A 16,799-nucleotide genomic window follows, 5' to 3' on the forward strand; every position below is an offset into this window, starting at 1 on the left:
TTTTTAGGGGTGCCTGGGTGGCTCAGTCAGTTGGCGTCCGACTTCGGCTTAGGTCATGATCTCACAGTCTGTGTGTTTGAGCCCCGCGTCGGGCTCTGGGCTGACAGCTCGGAGCCTGGAGCCTCCCTCTCTCTCTGCCCCTCCCCCGCTCATGCTCTGTCTCTCACTCTCAAAAATGAATAAATGTTAAAAAATTAATTAAAAAAAAACTTTTTACAGATTACAGCTACCTATTAGTCTGTCAGAGAACTTAGGGCGCACTGTAGTAGAAAGCAAAAGCATACCTATTCTGTGAAGGCACATCACACACACACACACACACACACACACACACACACACACACACACTGTGGCCACTGGGGAGTGAAAAGTAATGACACTGTTGAGAATAAATGCTAAGTCAATAAAAAATCTGCAGTAATATTGTTGAAAGATAAGGAAAGAGGGAAGTGCAACATGTTTTCAGTGAACATACTAGAGTGAATATCTTATTGCCGTAAAAACCCTGCACCCATTCAGACTTCTTTAGTCTGTGTGTAGCAGGCCTGAAAAACCAAATAACAGTTGGCCCTTGAACAACGTGCGTTTGAACAGCATGGGCCCACCCCTACGTGGATTTTTTTCAATAAATACACATACAGTGCTGTAAATGCATTTTCTCTTCCTTAGGATTTTCTTAATAATGTGTTCTTTTCTCTAGCCTACTTCATCGTGTGAATACAGTATATAATACATATAACATGTATGTGGTAATCAACTGTTATCAGTAAGTCTTCTGGTCAACAGTAGGTTATTAGTAGTTAAGCTTTTGGGGAGTCAAAAGTTATATGTGCATTTTCGACTGCATGGGGGGTCAGTGCCTCCAACCCCACATTGTTCAAGGATCAATGCTACTTAGGTTCAATTGTCTTTTAAAAAGGTCATATCGGGCGCCTGGGTGGCGCAGTCGGTTAAGCGTCCGACTTCAGCCAGGTCACGATCTCGCGGTCCGTGAGTTCGAGCCCCGCGTCGGGCTCTGGGCTGATGGCTCAGAGCCTGGAGCCTGTTTCCGATTCTGTGTCTCCCTCTCTCTCTGCCCCTCCCCCGTTCGTGCTCTGTCTCTCTCTGTCCCAAAAATAAATAAACGTTGAAAAAAAAATTTTTTTTTAAATAAAAAGGTCATATCATGGGAAGGAATGTCATCTTTTAATTAATCATTTGTATGTGCAACACAGACAGAAAAGTACACCAAGTGTACAGCTTAATGAATTTTCACTGACAGCATGTTTTATTTATCCAGAAATAAAACATGATCAACACTGTAGACACCCCACTTATGCCCCTTCTAGACACGCCCCTCTCCAAGAGTAACTACACTTCCGGACTTCTAACCTTAGAGATCACTGTTTGTACTTTATGTAAATGGAACCACTACGCAGCTGAACTCTTTTGTATCTGGTATCTTTTCCTCCACCTTATATTTGGAGAATCATAGATGTTATTGTGCGTAGTTATAGATAGTTTTATTCTCATTGCTGCATCATATCCCATTGTGTGAATATACTCCAATCTGTTTATCCATTCTGCTTTTTTTTTTTACCCTGAGATGGAAAGGCACTGGGAGATTTTGAGTGGTGAAGTGACAGTATATATATGTATTTACAGCAAGGAAAAGGTTTATTCGAGAGGCAGTCAAATGAGAAGATGGGAGGACAAACCTCAGATCCACCTCCTGAATGATACTTTTAAAACCTGACTTGGTGGGAGATGGCGGTAGCTTGGACTAAAGGAATGTTGGTGGAAGCGGTAAAAAGTGGTCCGAGTCTGGAATAGTTTGCCCATAGATTCAACAGCTTTTCCTGATGGATCAAGTGTGAATAGGAGAGAGGAATGAAGGATAAAAGGTTTCTGGCCAGAACAAACCAGAAGTATCAGTTGCTGTTCATCACTGTGGGGCTGGGAAATCAGGTGCCCAGTTTGGGATATTTTAATTTGAAATGCTTAATGATCTCCAAATGGAATGTAGAATAGGCAGCTGGATATGCAAACCCAGAGTTGAATAAAGATGTCCAAGCTGAATATGAATACACACACACACACACACAGCATGTAGATGGCACTTTTAATGCCATTGGACTCAGTATGATTGTGGAGAAAGGAAGTATAAATAGAGCATCCAGACCCCCAGGTACTCTGATGTTAAAGGTCAGGTTGATATGGAAGACCCAGCAATGAGGGATGGAGAATGAATCTTCATCAATAAGAGAAAAATCAGGAGAGTGAGGAGACCTGAAAGCCAAGAAGTTATCAAGTTTCAGATGAAGAGAGTGGTCATCTGTATCAATGCAACTGCTAGGTCAGGTAGAAGGCTGGCGAGTGCCCATTAGATACAGCAACACAACGTGGAGGTCATTGGTAACATTGCCTAGAGGAGCCTCTGGAATGTGGAGGTGAAAGCCTGATCAGAGGATGTTCAGGAAAGAATGAGAAAAAGGGGTTGAAGACTACGTGAAGTTTTCAGGCAAAGTGGGGCAGAAAAATGGGACAGTAGTGGGAGGGGAAAGAGGTTTCCTTTATGAAAACAACATGCTTGTATGCTGATGACAATGATCCACTAGCAAGGAAGGTTGCTGATAGAGGAGTAAGGAAGGGAGACGCAATGGAGCCATGTTCTTGAAGCCCAAAGGAATGGAATCTGGATGGAGGGGTTGAACTTGATAAGAGCAATAGACCATTATCTATGGCAACGGAAGGGAAGATGGAGTTCTTGGCCACAGATGCCAGTAGGTGGATATTTGTGATGGTGGGAACTTGTGAAAATTCTAATTATTCTCCCTTCCTCCAACCCTCTTCACTGTTTCCAGGATGACCTCCCTAAAATGCAAATCTACTTACGTAACTCTCCCACTTAACTATATATATATTTTTACTTGTATAATAGTCTAAGCCTGGAAGAGTTTTATTATTTTTATGGAAAGGTGAATTCTTCCATTATTTTTTTAATTCCCTTAATGGCTTTGGTCTATTTGCATTTTATATTTTATCTTGCATCCATTTTGGCATTTGTGTCTTTTTTTTAAGTTTATTTATTTATTTTGAGAGAAATAATATTTTGAGAGAAAGAGAGTGCATCAGCAGGGGAGGGGAAAAGAGACGGAGAGACAGAATCCCAAGCAAGCCGTGAGCTGTTAGTGCAGACCCCGACATGGGGCTCAGTCTCATGAACTGTGAGATCATGACCTGAGCCGAAATCAAGAGTCAGACGTTCAACTGACTGTGCCACCCAGGAGCAACCCCCTTATTTTTTATCATTTGACCCCCCCCCCCATTCATTGTTCCCACTCCTACCCCCACCTGCCTCTAGCAGCCATATTCTCTGTATCTATGAGTTTGGCTTTTTTTTGGTGTTTTGTTTTGGTTTCAGTTTTTAATTTAGTTTCCACATGTAAGAGAAATCATATGGTATTTTTCTTTCTCTGTATGCTTATTTCACTTATCATAATGCCCTCGATCTTCATATTGTCACAAATGGCAAAATTTTTGTTCTTCTTTATAGCTGAATAACATTCAATTATATTTATATATCACATTTTCTTTATCCATTCATTCATCCATTGATGGGCACCTGGTTCGTTTTCATACCTTGGCTATTATAAATAATGCTGCAGTGAACATGGGGGTACAGATATCTTTTCGAGTTAGTGTTTTTGTTTTCTTTGGATAAATACCCAGAAGTAGAATGTTGGGTCATACGGTAGTTGTATTTTTAATTTTTTGGAGAACCTCCATATCATTTTCCACAGTGACCGTACCAATTTACATTCCACCAACAGCGCGGAGGGGTTCCCTTTTCTCTACATCCTCACAAACATTTGTTATTTCTTGTCTTTTTGGTAAAAGCCATTCTGATAGGTGAGAGGTGATATCTCACTGTGGTTTTGATTTGCATATCCCTGATGGTTGGTCATGTTGAGCATCTTTTCATGTGTCTCTTGGCCATCTGTATGTCTTCTTTGGAAAAATGTCTTTTCAGATCTTCCATATGTTTTTTAATCAGATTGTTTGCTTTTTTTTGCTGTTGGGTTGTGTGAGTTCTTTATGTATTTTGGATATTAGCTCCTTATCAGATATGTGATATCTGATATGTTTTTTCCATTCCATAGGTTTCCCTTTTCATTTTGTCATTTTGTTGATGTCTTCCTTTGCTGTGTAGAAGCTTTTTAGTTTGAAGCAGTCCCACTTGTTTATTTTTGCTTTTGTTGCTTTTACTTTTGTTGTCAGATTCCTAAAATCATCACCAAAACCTATGTCAAGGAATTTACCACCTATGTTTTCTTCTAGGGGTTTTATGGTTTCAGTCTTTTATCCATTTTGAGTTAATTTTTGTGTATGATGTAGGATGGGGTCAAATTTCATTGTTTTGCATGTTGCTGTCCAATTTTCCCAACACCATTTATTGAAGAGATTGTCCTTTTCCCATTGTATATTCTCGGCTCTTTTGTTGTAAATTATTTGATCACGTATGCATGGGTTCATTTATGGCCTATCATTCTGCTATTGGGTATTTAGGTAGTTTTCAATGTGACTATTACAAATAGGGCTGCTATCATAGCGCGTAAATGTATCATAATCCATTTTGCTCTTAATAAGTATATTAGTTATCTAGGCCCACTGTAACAAAATATCACAGACTTAGTGGTTTAAACAATAGAAATTTATTTTCTCAAAGCTCTGGAGCCTTGAAGCCCAAGATCAAGGTGTGACAGGGTTGGTTTTTTCTGAGGTCTCTCTTCTTGACTTGTAGTGTTCATCTTCCTGTGTCTTCAGTCCTTCCTGTGTGTGTGTGTGTGTGTGTGTGTGTGTGTGTGTGTGTCCCCTAATCTCCTGTTCTTACCAGGATACCAGTCAGATTAGATTAGGGCCCACTCCTGACCTCATTTTATCTTAATCACCTCTTTAAAGACCCTACCTCCAAGAGTAGTCACATTCTGAAGTATGAGGGGTTAAGATTTCAACATAAATTTGGGGGAAACACCATTCAGCCCATCACAGGGGCATTTGTGTAGTTTGCAGTGTGGGACTGTTAGGAACAGTGCTGCTACAGTGCCCTAGAATAGTGCATGTATGTACATGTCTTTTGGTGAACATGTCTTTTGGGAATGGTGACATTCCCGTTGGGTGTGTGTCTAGGAGTGGAATTGCTGGATCACAGCAAGGGGTTGTACAAAGGGTTGTACGAATTGATAGTCCCTTATGAATTCATTTTTACAGTGGGTGCCACTCATGGAAGAAAACTGCAGGAAGTGTTCTCAGGACTCTGGAATCCGCCTCCCTGAGAATTTCTCTGTAAGTCAAATCTTTGGCAAGGCGGCTGCAACAAAGATCAACCACCCCATGCTTCAGGCGGCTCTTGCTCTCAGAAAGCAGGGTAAGGATCCAATACTGGCCGTTCTCGGAACCATCCACACCAGAACCCTTGGAAAGGTTAGGTCAGAAGACATCTAGATGTGCTCTGAGATCACAAGTCTTCTGGACCTCGATGGAAAGCCATTCTTAAAACATAGCCCCAAAGTAAGTTTTATCAAATGGCAAAAAATAACACCATCAGAATAGCTGGGAAAATGTAAGAATTTTATTTAATAAAGCAATTTGTGCCAGAGACTGCCTTGTGAGCAAAATTCTCTCCCTCTAGTGACACTAGTAATGACCAGAATGACCCAACTTCTTGCCACAGTGATTGAAAATCAAGGCCTTTTAAGCAACTGGGATTGTCTTGACCTTTGGATGTCAAAGGGGCTGAGCTATGAGCTAGCTGACACGAATTCAGATGGTGTCAAATGGTCTAAGACGTGAGATCATGTTTATCCGATAGACATTTATTCAGTGTCAGAACCCAGCTCTTGGTCACAGGCATATTTGAAATCATTCTACCCGCTCATCAGTATACTTATCTGGTCGCGGCTAAGCCATCCCATGTCCGTATCTCTCACTCATGTTACATGCACAGGGTCTCATCACTGACTTATCAGTATCTTGTTCCCAGAAGCTCCTGGTTATTGCCCTTCCAGGGGATAATGCTGTCTCTGTTTACATTCCTCTAGTTTTGAAATGGGAATACAGTCTCTGACAGTTAAGGCAGGTGTTTCGAACTATAGTCGAGCTGAGTCTTAAGTACTGTAGACTGGAAGAAGCACTGGCAGGGCAGTCCAAAGGCACAGTTCTGAGCCGGCTGGGTTCTGCCTTCACTGTGTGGCTCAGGGCAGCTCATAATTTTTCTGAGCTTCTGTTTGCTGTAAAAGTGGATGGTAAGATCTGTCCCGCCTACCCCAAAGGTGGTGAGGATCATATGAGCTGATGAAGGTCACAACCTCTTGCTCTACAGTTGCAAGGAATTGAGGGATGTAGTGTTTCTATCCAAGCTTCTGGAAGCCCTTAATGTACACAGTTAACTCACTCTCAGGTCTCTGTGTCAGGAGGTGCTAATGGGTGAAGATGCTTCTTTTCCAACCTGTCAGTTTAGACGCTGGGCATCAAGAGGTTGATGTAAATAAACAGAACCCTGCTTGGCCCCTTCTCCGTGGGGTACCCTGAGCTTTTCAGAGCAAAGTCCTGTATCTGGTCCAGTCACTGGTGTCTTCTCTCTCAGGATATACAACCTGCCTCCTCACCAACAACTGGCTGGATGACAGTGCTCAGAGGGGCATCCTGGCCCAGCTGGTGTGTCAGCTGAGGCCACACTTCGACTTCCTGATAGAGTCATGCAGGATCAGAATGGCCAAGCCTGATCCTCGGATCTACAAGTTTGTACTGGACACCTTGAACGCCAGCCCCAATGAGGTATGTAGACACTTCCTTTTAGTGAAAAAGAATGTTCTAGAGATACTGCAATTAAGAAAAACTGTGGAGGAGTGAGCAGGTGGGGGACATCTGGAGCCTGGTAGGACCTCTAGGTCCAGTGGCAGGGTCCTGTTCTCCCAGGCCAGGACTTATAAAGGACTTTACCCATCCCTTCAGTCTAGAACAGTCTACAAGATGTGGGGATCTGGCCCCTCTCTGTGGCTTTTATTGGTCAAAACAGGTATTGTCAAAACTGCTGACCAGCTGCCTCAGTTTACCTATAAAGGAACATAGACCCTGGGAGACTTTCCCAAGACCACAAGGCTGGTAAGAGTCACCCCACCAAAGGGTGAGCAGAAGTGGGCTCCAATATTACAGCTGTCTCTCTAGGCACCCCTAAAATTCTGTCTTTATATTGTCTCTAATTATCTATTTCTAAAACTCTGTTTTCCTTGTATTCTCCACCTCTAATTTTCAAAAAAGGCAATCAGAACAAGATTAAATTCCTTTCGCTGATGTTTCTGACTCTTTCTCATTGGCCCCACCTTGTCCACGAGCTCATCAGATGAAACCCTGAACTCTGTCATGGGGAATCCTTATCAAGCTCAATCCCAGAAGTCTTCCTCTCTCCTCTCAAACTTTGCTCTTGCTCCCCTTAGTCCCTGGATTAAGCCTTGTAACAGTGCTCTGAATTTTAGTGTGCGTATAAATAAACGTCTTCTCATTTCTGACTTTTGGGTCGTGTGAGCTGCTTAGAATTCTAGACCTGCCGTAATCCAAGATGATGAATGCGCTTACGCTTTCTTCTACAACTTTAAGGATTTTCTTTTAACTTTAAAATGTCAATCTTTGCTCCATTCAGAATTTATTTTGGGATGAGGTGTGAAGGAAACATCCATTTTTCCCCCCAAACAGTTAAAATAATTATATAATCTTTCAAATACTATTTTTCCTCATCGGGCAGACAACACGAATTGTTTATATTTGGGTTTATTCCTCAGCTCTCTTCTATTTCACTAACATGTCTATCTTCTAACACCCCCTCACCACCCCCCCCTTTTTTTTTACCTTCTGTGGCTTGATAATTTGTTTTAGTATCTGCCCTTATTACAGTTCTTTTCTGCACTTTTTTTGTCTGTTCATCTGTTCATACATGTTGATTTCCTAGATTAATTTATTTTGATGTCACCCTGATAAGTTTATATCCTTCCTTAATTTTCTTACAGTTTCAGAATTCAGGCTGAAACCCATAAGTGCACATGGGAATAAGTGTATCTATCTGTATGTTTATGCATATGCTCATGTAATTAAATGTTTTTAACTTTTTTTAAAAAATGTTTTTCTGTTTTTGAGATAGAGTGCAAGCGGTAGAGGGGCAGAGAGAGGAAGCTTCAGAGTCCGAAGCAGGCTCCCGGCTCTGAGCTATTAGCACAGAGCCCGATGCGAGGCTCAAACTCATGGACTGGGAGATCATGACCTGAGCCGAAGTCGGACACTTAACCGACTGAGCCACCCAGGCACCCCTAAATATTTTTAACTTTAAGAGTAAATAATTATATGGAGAAAAAGTAATTCTTCATCTTGTCATAAAATAACCAGTGTTTGCATTTTAATGTGTTTCTTACTGGTGTTGTCCCTCACGCGTGAGTTTTGCTTTGGCCGGTGGTAATTCTAGTATCTGTGCTATTTGGATATAGGTTGTATTCTTGGATGACATCGGGGCTAATCTGAAGCCAGCTCGTGACTTGGGGATGGTCACCATTCTCGTCCGTGACACAGACACAGCCCTGAGGGAACTGGAGAAAGTAACTGGGGTGCAGGTAACTTTACGGTTTCGCCAGGTTGGGTTTTGGCCAGTCACCGGTGCTTAGGTGTGCAAGAAACAGCAAGGGAGGGGAGAACCGGTTCTGGGAGTTCTTGAACCTCCTGGGTGGGAGGCCAGTACCTATTGTGCAATCAGCATGATGTCCTTGAAGAGCTTTGTATTTCTTTCTCTGCAGTCATGAACAGAGAAACTGCTCTGAGCACGAGAATCCATACTAGTCAGAGTCAGAAGAACCAAGACCCAAGACAAGATTGAGGCTTTCAAACCCACCAGCCTTGACTTTTTAGAGTAAATATTGAGAATTTAGCTGCTAGGCCTGACCCCATGGGAGTGCGGGGCACAGTCCTCACCTGGTCTGCCTGCTGGCACTCAGGCAGAGCGGTTTAGTTAACCATCCCTCACAGAGGAGGATGGGATGCCCTTAATGATGTCCGATGGTGGCCTAGGGGTTAGCCTTCTGTGCCAGAGCTGAGGAACCTTTTGTTGTTAGAGAAGTCTACCTGAGATGGCTGAGCCCGCTGAGCCCAGGCGGAACAGTTAATACAAGCCTTTTGCAGGAATGCATTGCTTTGCTTGTGTCAGCATAATGAAGAGGAGGGAGGGACATACGCCTGGCTAAGCCAGCTGGACGTCACAGCCATCCCAACCATTTTCTCAAAGGGAACTGCGTTTGTTTCCCGAGGTGCCATAAAGTACACAGACTGGGTGGCCAAGGCAGTCTGGCTAGGAGGCCAGAAGTCCAAGATTAAGGTGTTGGTGGGACGATTTCTTCTGAGGCCTCTCTCCTTGGCTTGTAGATGGATGGCCACATTCTCTCTGTCTTCACATGGTCTTGCCCTGTGTGTGTGTCCAAATGTCCTCCTCTTACAAGGGCACCAGCCAGATTATAGTTTAACTCTAGTAGGCTCACTCCAATGACCTCGTTTAATGTAAGTGACCTCTTTAAAGACCTTATCTCCAAACACAGTCCCATTCTGAGGCTCTGGGGATTAAGATGTCAACAGATGAATTTGGAGGGGACACAAATTTAGCCCCCATGACAGGGACAATTGATTTGTCATCTTTAACAAATAAATATAAAATGTGTATCTAATGACTTCACAACCTCAAAGCGTTTTGCCCAGACTTGATTTATCCTTTCACAAGCCTGGAGGTCTTGTGCAGCAGAGAAGAAAACGTGGAATCCCAGCAGCCACCTGCTTGCCCCACTGACTAGTATCCCCTGGTCATATATGAGCCACAGATACCTGTCCTGTAAAATCAGAAAAGTAAACCGTGCCTCACCTGTCTCGTTCCCCAGAGTATGGGCAAGATAAAAGGAAAAATGAAATGACAATGAAAATTACACCTTTTTAAGTGGAGGAGACTTACCCCTTATCTCTCAGGAAGGCTATGGGACTCAGTTCTGAACAGGCTTTGTAAATTGTATAAACGGCGGGAGAACTATAAGAACAGGAACCCCCCCACCCCCTCAGCCCTGGAAGCAGTGGGACATCTGCTAGGGTGTGACCTAGGAAGCCAGGGATACCTTAGAAGAAGGGTCCCAAGGCACACTGGCCTATGGTCAGTGTCTTGGCTTCCTCAGGCCCGACAAGGCTCATTGTCATCAGAGGCCACCAAGCTGCCCATCCCTCCCACCACACCCTGAATCCCCACCAGATGCCACAGAGGTTGGGGGCTTGCCTTCTGTTTCCCACCCTCGGAGGATGCCCAGACAGACTCTTCCATGTTTAAAAGGGAGGTAGATTTCATAGTTTACTTCCTGCGCTTTAGAGGTCAGAGAACTGGATAGCTGATGGGAGCCACTTCTTCCTCAATTACAGCTTGGGACTAAAGATGAGAGATCTAGCAGTAGAAGTCACTAATATGTCACTTGTCATGAATAAATTCACTTAGGTGTGCTCAGCATCCTGTCCTTTATCATTTGTCTCAAGATACCTGACACAAATGAGTCAAAGGAGCCCCTTATGCACCCTTTGTTCAGGAATTTTCTTCTTTACCCAGATGTCATACAAAGATGGGTTATCTGACCTCCTGGGACTCCAGAGGACAGACCTGGGGACTGCAGGCTGAACTCTGCCCCCTTCCACCTCAAATTCATTCATGTGAAAGCCCCAGGACCTCAGAAGTGACTATATTTGGAGATAGGGCTTTTAAAACGGTGATTAAGGTAAAATGAGGTCATTGGGGTAGGCTTTAAACCAGTATGACTGTGTCCTTATGAGAAGAGGCAGTTAGGACACACACACACACAGAGGGAAGACCATGTGAGGACCCAGGGTGAAGGCGGCCTTCTCAAGCCAAAGAGGGAGGCCTCAGGAAGAACCAACCCAGCTTCCAGAACTGAGAGACATAACTGTCCGTTGTTTCTGTCACCTTGTCTGTGGCACATTGTTATGGCAGCTCGAGCAGATGAATACAGAGGCCGAGAGTTTGATTTTGGCCATCTTGAGAGAGAATCCCTTCAGCAGAGCCATCCAGTGATGGGACGGTGAACTTTGCATTCCTAATGCTGTCCAAGAGGTGCCTGGGTGACCACTTGAGGAACTGCCACAGAGAAGAATTCTATTAATTGAAGTACAAAATCTCAGTGTTTTAGAGCAGTTGGTTTTTGTTGTTTTTTTTTCCTTATGTGAAGTTCAGTTGGTGGCAGCCAGGGGCTTTGCTTCATGCAGCCATTCAAAGACCCGGGTTGACGGAGGACCCACCGTCTTCCACCTGTGGTTTCCCAGGTCACACCAGGCTCTCAGCTGGGAGAGGCAAGGTAGAGAATTTAGAGAATCGAGGGGGATTTTAATGGGTCAGGCTGACAGGCCATAGCCTTCTGTCAGAGGACTCAGTCATGGGCTACTCTGACCTGAGAGAGAGGGGAGAAGAGAAATGTAGCTGTGTGCCTGCAGGAGAGGGGCATGGGCTGGGAAATCCCCGGAGGACTCAGGAGGCCACGGCACAGGCCGGCACTCTGGAGTTCTGGAAGCTCTCTCAGAACTTCTCACAGAAGGAGGCTGCCGCCTCTCTTACTGTACCTCTTTTCCATCCAGCTTCTCCAAGTTGCCACCGCTCTGCCAATCGCATGCAATCCGAGGGACGTGAGCCATGGCTATGTGCCAATAAAGGTATGTGAGCGCTCTCTCCTAGGCCACCGCGCCCTCCCTAAATAGGTCACCTACACGGACCTGCAGAGACATTTGTTAAATACTGAGGGTAGCCGAACATCCGCTGCTTGTAGGGAAATAGTACTTCCCACGAGCATCAGTCCACAGAAGTCAGAAGGCACCACGCCTTAGGATATGCAAAGCAGTGTGACAGATGTAGTCAGACTCCTTTGGAACAACAGGTTATATGGGGCCCTGAGTGGCCCGGAGGTGCTGAAGGGCATGTGTGTCTGGCCTGTGTTCTGGGGAGAACTTGTTTCTATTCCAACACATATTCATCACCCACTGCCTTGGTGTCGGCAAGGGCCAGGTATGAGAACAAGACAGACTCGTTCTCAAGGAACCCAGACTGAGGACAAAGGACAGAAGTGGTCATTAAAACATCTGGCGGTCAGGGCTATGGCAAAGCCAAGGCCATGTGCAGAGGGGCCTCGACTCCTGAGCCAGCCAGGATACAGAGCAGGGTATTAGAATGTCCTAACCCCATTCAGTGGATTCACTTTTGGATCTCTCTTAATTTGTCATTGGTCCCATTTAAATGAAAAGGGACCCAAAGCTGCAGGTCAGCTTGTATGCTAAACAAGATGGGACAGTTGCTTTGGAGATAGGCAGAACCAGTTTGAATCCTGGCATGGGCACCAAGTTTGCAAGTTTAGGTACATTTCTTTTTTTCTTTTTTTAATAATTATTTTTAAGTTTATTTATTTATTTTGAGAGAGAGAGAGTACAAGCTGGGGAGGGGCAGAGAGAGAGAGAGAGAATCCCAAGCAGGCTCTGCAGAATCAGCACAGAGCCTGACATGGGGCTCAAACTCACAAAACCGCGAGATCATGACCTGAGCCTAAATCAAGAGTCAGACGCTTAGCCGACTGAGTCACCTAGGTGCCCCCAGGTACATTTCTTTATCACTCTGAATCTCAGTGTACGCAGCTTTATAATGAGGTGATACTAATACCTGCCTTCAGCGTTCTTGTGTGGATTACAGTTGACCCTTGAACAACATGGGTTTGAATAGCATGGGTCCACTCATATGAGGATTTTGTAAGAACAGTGCTCTAGATGCATTTTCTCTCCCTTATGATTTTCTCAGATACGTTTTCTTTCCTCTAGCTCACTTTATTGTAAGATTCCAGCATATGAGACGTAGAACACAAAATACGTGTTAATCAACTATTATCAGTAAGGCTTCCCGTCAACAGCAAGCTAGTAATAGTTCAGTTTTGGGGGAGTCAAAAGTTACATGCAGATGTTCGACTCCGGGTGGGGGTTGGTACCCCTTGTCCCCACCTTGCTCAAGGGTCAGCGGTAATTAAAATACCGCATGCAGACCGCGGGGCGTAGTACCCCCTGCTGCCCTGGAGGACAGCCCCTTCAATATTTACTGGGTATTTGTTATTTGCCAGGCACGGAGAGAAATACCGAGATAAATGGAGGGTCTTCTGTGACCTCAGGGATCTTCCAGTCTACTGAGATAAACATTCACAGGTCCTTGTATAATAGTGGTTCCTGGAGCGCTTGGGATGGGCCCTGTGAGGGCAGAGGCTGCCGCGGTGAATTCTTAGCAGCCGTGGTGAGGTAAGCACGGAAGGATAAATGGAAGCCGGATAGAAAGAAAGGGCTGAAGCTATTGGTCAGCGTCAGCGCCGCCCCTCCTGTAACCTTGGGGGCTCCTGAAGGGGTGAACGTTTCATGAGGTCCCCTCACACCTCATCTCCGGTATTGAGGAGCTAGGGACTCTTTCCCTGGGGCTTGGGGTCTGGGCTGTATCCTTGTGGCTTCAACGCCAAGGACAGGGTTGTTCTTCTCTGAGGCTTGAAGGTCCAGTCCCTTTCGATACATTTCTCATTTGACCTTGAAAGGAGTGTGATCAGAGCTGCTTTATCACCCCCTCTGTCTTCGCTCCAAATTAAAGGCCTGGGGCGGCCACTTCTGGGGCAGAGCTATTCCTTGTATCTTCCCTGAATGCTGGTGCAGTCCAGCCTGGGTTCGATCTTTCTCATTTTCTGGCTTTCTGGTAATTTTATTAACATGTCACGTAAAGGATGGGAAAGTACGTGCGTTTGCTGGGCTACTCAGTCAAATACGAAGCAGCGAGAGGGGGCCTTTGAGTTAGGCTTCACTTACAACAGAGGCAGATTAAGATCATTTTAGGGGCACCTGGGTGGCTCAGTCGGTTAAGCGGCCGACTTCAGCTCAGGTCATGATCTCGCGGTCTGTGAGTTCAAGCCCCGCGTTGGGCTCTGTGCTGACAGCTCAGAGCCTGGAGCCTGTTTCAGATTCTGTGTCTCCCTCTCTCTCTGACCCTTCCCCGTTCATGCTCTGTCTCTCTCTGTCTCAAAAATAAATAAATGTTTTAAAAAAATCATTTTACTGGAGAAATAAGTCAGAGAAAGATACCCCATGTTTTCACTCATATGTGGATCTTGAGAAACTTAACAGAAGACCATGGCGGGAGGGGAAGGGAGGAAAAATAAAGGGAGGAAAAATAAAATATAAATAATATAAAAAAAAAAGATCATTTCACTGGACATCAGTACTAGAACATTTTTCAATATAAGGAGTATAGAATTTCAAGTTAAATCCTTCCCTTTGCCAAGTACCAACCGGAACACTATGGAACATATTCTGATAAGACTGTAGACCATGAAGGAGTATGTGAAATGCCAGCCAAATGCTTTCTCGAGCAAAATAACTCCTTGGGAATCATGAGTGAAACTTCCAGTTTCGAACACGGAGTTTGGAGTAATCGGAGATGCAGCTAAATAGAATTGCTTCAAGTGAATTTCTAGATGCAAAGCTTATTTTTCTCATTTCTTTCCATTAGAAAGTTGGAGACACATACTTTGGGGGAAAATAGAGCACTTTGACTCCATATTGCTTTAGTTCGTGTGCTTAGACCACACGATAATGATTGAAGTAGGTTCAGTAGGTTCAAGGTTTCAGTGGCCCAACACCAAGTTTGTTTTCTTGCTTGCAGAGCAGTCCAGTGTGGGGTAGGAGTGGGTGTTCTCCATGCAGTTGTTCAAGCAGCCAGGCTCCTTCTTTCTGCTGGCTCTCACTTTCTTGAGGCCCTAACTATCCAGGAGCAGATAGGAAAAGGAGGAGGACCAAGTGTGGGAGGGTTATACGGGCCCAGGATGTAGCACATACTTCTCCGACTCATATACCTTTGGCCAGAACTTGGCCACATGACCACATCCATTGCGAGGAAGTGGGGGAGGTCTGGAAGATGCTGTCAGGTCCCAGGGAGAAGAGAACACAGATACAGAGCTCTAGCAGCCTCTGACACACAGAGCCCAGAAAGGACAAGAAGTTAGCAAAGCTTGAAAAAGACTTTACATCCAAGAGATAAATAATTTTTAGAGGCATCTAGATGGCTCTGTTGGCTAAATGCCCAACTCTTTTTTTTTTTTTTAACACTTTTTCATTTTTGAGAGAGAGAGAGAAGGACAGAGCATGAGCAGGGGAGGGGCAGAGAGCTGGAGACACTGCATCCGAAGCAGGCTCCAGGTTCTGAGATATCAGCACAAAACCAGACACAGGGCATGAACCCACGAACCGTGAGGTTATGACCTAAGCCAAAGTTGGACGCTTAACCAACTGAGACACCCAGGTGCCCCAAATGCCCAACTCTTGGTTTGGGCTCAGGTCGTGATCTCATGGTTTATGGGTTCAAGCCCCGTGTCAGGCTCTGCAGTGACAGCACGAGCCTGCTTGGGATTCTCTATCTCCTTCTCTCTTCCCCTCCCTGCAAAATGAATAAATAAAAAAAAAAAAGATAAACAATTTTTAACAAATCAATCCTGGTATTCTGTATGTTAACATGAATATTACACTGTGCACAAAATCAGCCCAGTTTAAAATACCCAAGACCTGTCAAACAGTACCAGAAACTCTGACGGTATGAGGGCCTTTCAGGGAGGAAGGCCGAGTTGTTTTGTTCTTCTTTCCAACATTATAACCTTCTTTTCAGGCTTCCTATGTGCCTAGGAAAGCTGCCTGTTTTTAATGCACTTTGGCCAGTTGTCTTCTTGAACATCTTCTAGCACTGGGGTCTTAAGCTGAGCAAACTGGGCCATGTGAGGTCTGGCAATACACTGAGATGGCCTGGGGCAGCCTGCAGAAGGCGTACCTGGTTCTGCCCAGCCTGGTGCTGTGGTCACTACCCGCTCACCTCTCTTTTCTACAGCCTGGGGTGCGTATGCATTTTGTGGAGCTGGGCTCCGGTCCTGCCGTGTGCCTGTGCCATGGATTTCCTGAGAGCTGGTTCTCTTGGAGGTACCAGGTAAAGGAAACTGGGGGAAGGTACGCCCCAGCCAGGGGGAGGGGAAGGGAGGGGAAAGTCTAGGTGGTATGGCCTAGAGTAGAATGCCCTTAAGAAGCTGAAAACTTAACAGTGGAGCATCGTCTTGAACGTGTGACCATGTGATACCTCAGAAGTGTTGGGGCCAGAGTCAGGGCCAGACCTCAGAGCTATGCTAGCCCCATATGCCACTTTTGCAGATTAGAAAAAGGCAGATTCTTCCAGACACTTTATGCCACCTGCTGGGAAGCCTTTGTAATGAATATAGAAATCTGCAAGATCTGTGCTATGCTAAGAAAAATGCTTAGATGTAGCATTAGATGCAGTATACGAGCCCTACCACTGTGCATGGCCGCCCTATCCAGGTGGGCTTGTTCCAGCCTCGTGGTGGTGATTCCAGATAGTGCCACATGGCGCTTTGAGTTGAACCATTTACAAGAACGGGGATAGAAGGAAGAAAGAAGGAGTGTCGGCAAAAGACTGATGAGGCCGCACTTGAGTGTACCTGAACTGTTTGTTTTCTAGATCCCTGCTCTGGCTCAGGCGGGTTTCCGGGTGCTAGCTCTGGATATGAAAGGCTATGGAGAGTCGTCTGCTCCTCCTGGTAGGTTAGCTGTCTCACAGCTGTCCTGTGTTGGTTATGCCTTCTGCCTGAGCTCTCCAACTGCACTGACTTTCCCTGGGCCCACGTTGGAGCAAG

At 45.0% G+C, this 16,799-nt stretch overlaps 1 protein-coding gene across 1 annotated transcript in view; it reads left to right on the plus strand.

Moving 5' to 3' along the window:
* EPHX2 (epoxide hydrolase 2) overlaps positions 1–16,799 on the plus strand; it is a 77,283-nt gene that overhangs the window by 16,784 nt on the left and 43,700 nt on the right. The window contains exons 3-8 of the mRNA XM_027070138.2: positions 5,251–5,407; positions 6,626–6,816; positions 8,514–8,636; positions 11,683–11,757; positions 15,986–16,081; positions 16,625–16,703. Of these exons, the coding sequence (XP_026925939.1) occupies positions 5,251–5,407; positions 6,626–6,816; positions 8,514–8,636; positions 11,683–11,757; positions 15,986–16,081; positions 16,625–16,703 (721 nt within the window). The remainder of the gene's footprint in view (positions 1–5,250; positions 5,408–6,625; positions 6,817–8,513; positions 8,637–11,682; positions 11,758–15,985; positions 16,082–16,624; positions 16,704–16,799) is intronic.

The sequence above is a fragment of the Acinonyx jubatus genome, chromosome B1 (assembly GCF_027475565.1).
Source record: "Acinonyx jubatus isolate Ajub_Pintada_27869175 chromosome B1, VMU_Ajub_asm_v1.0, whole genome shotgun sequence".
In the NCBI taxonomy this organism is placed as follows: Eukaryota; Metazoa; Chordata; class Mammalia; order Carnivora; family Felidae; genus Acinonyx; species Acinonyx jubatus.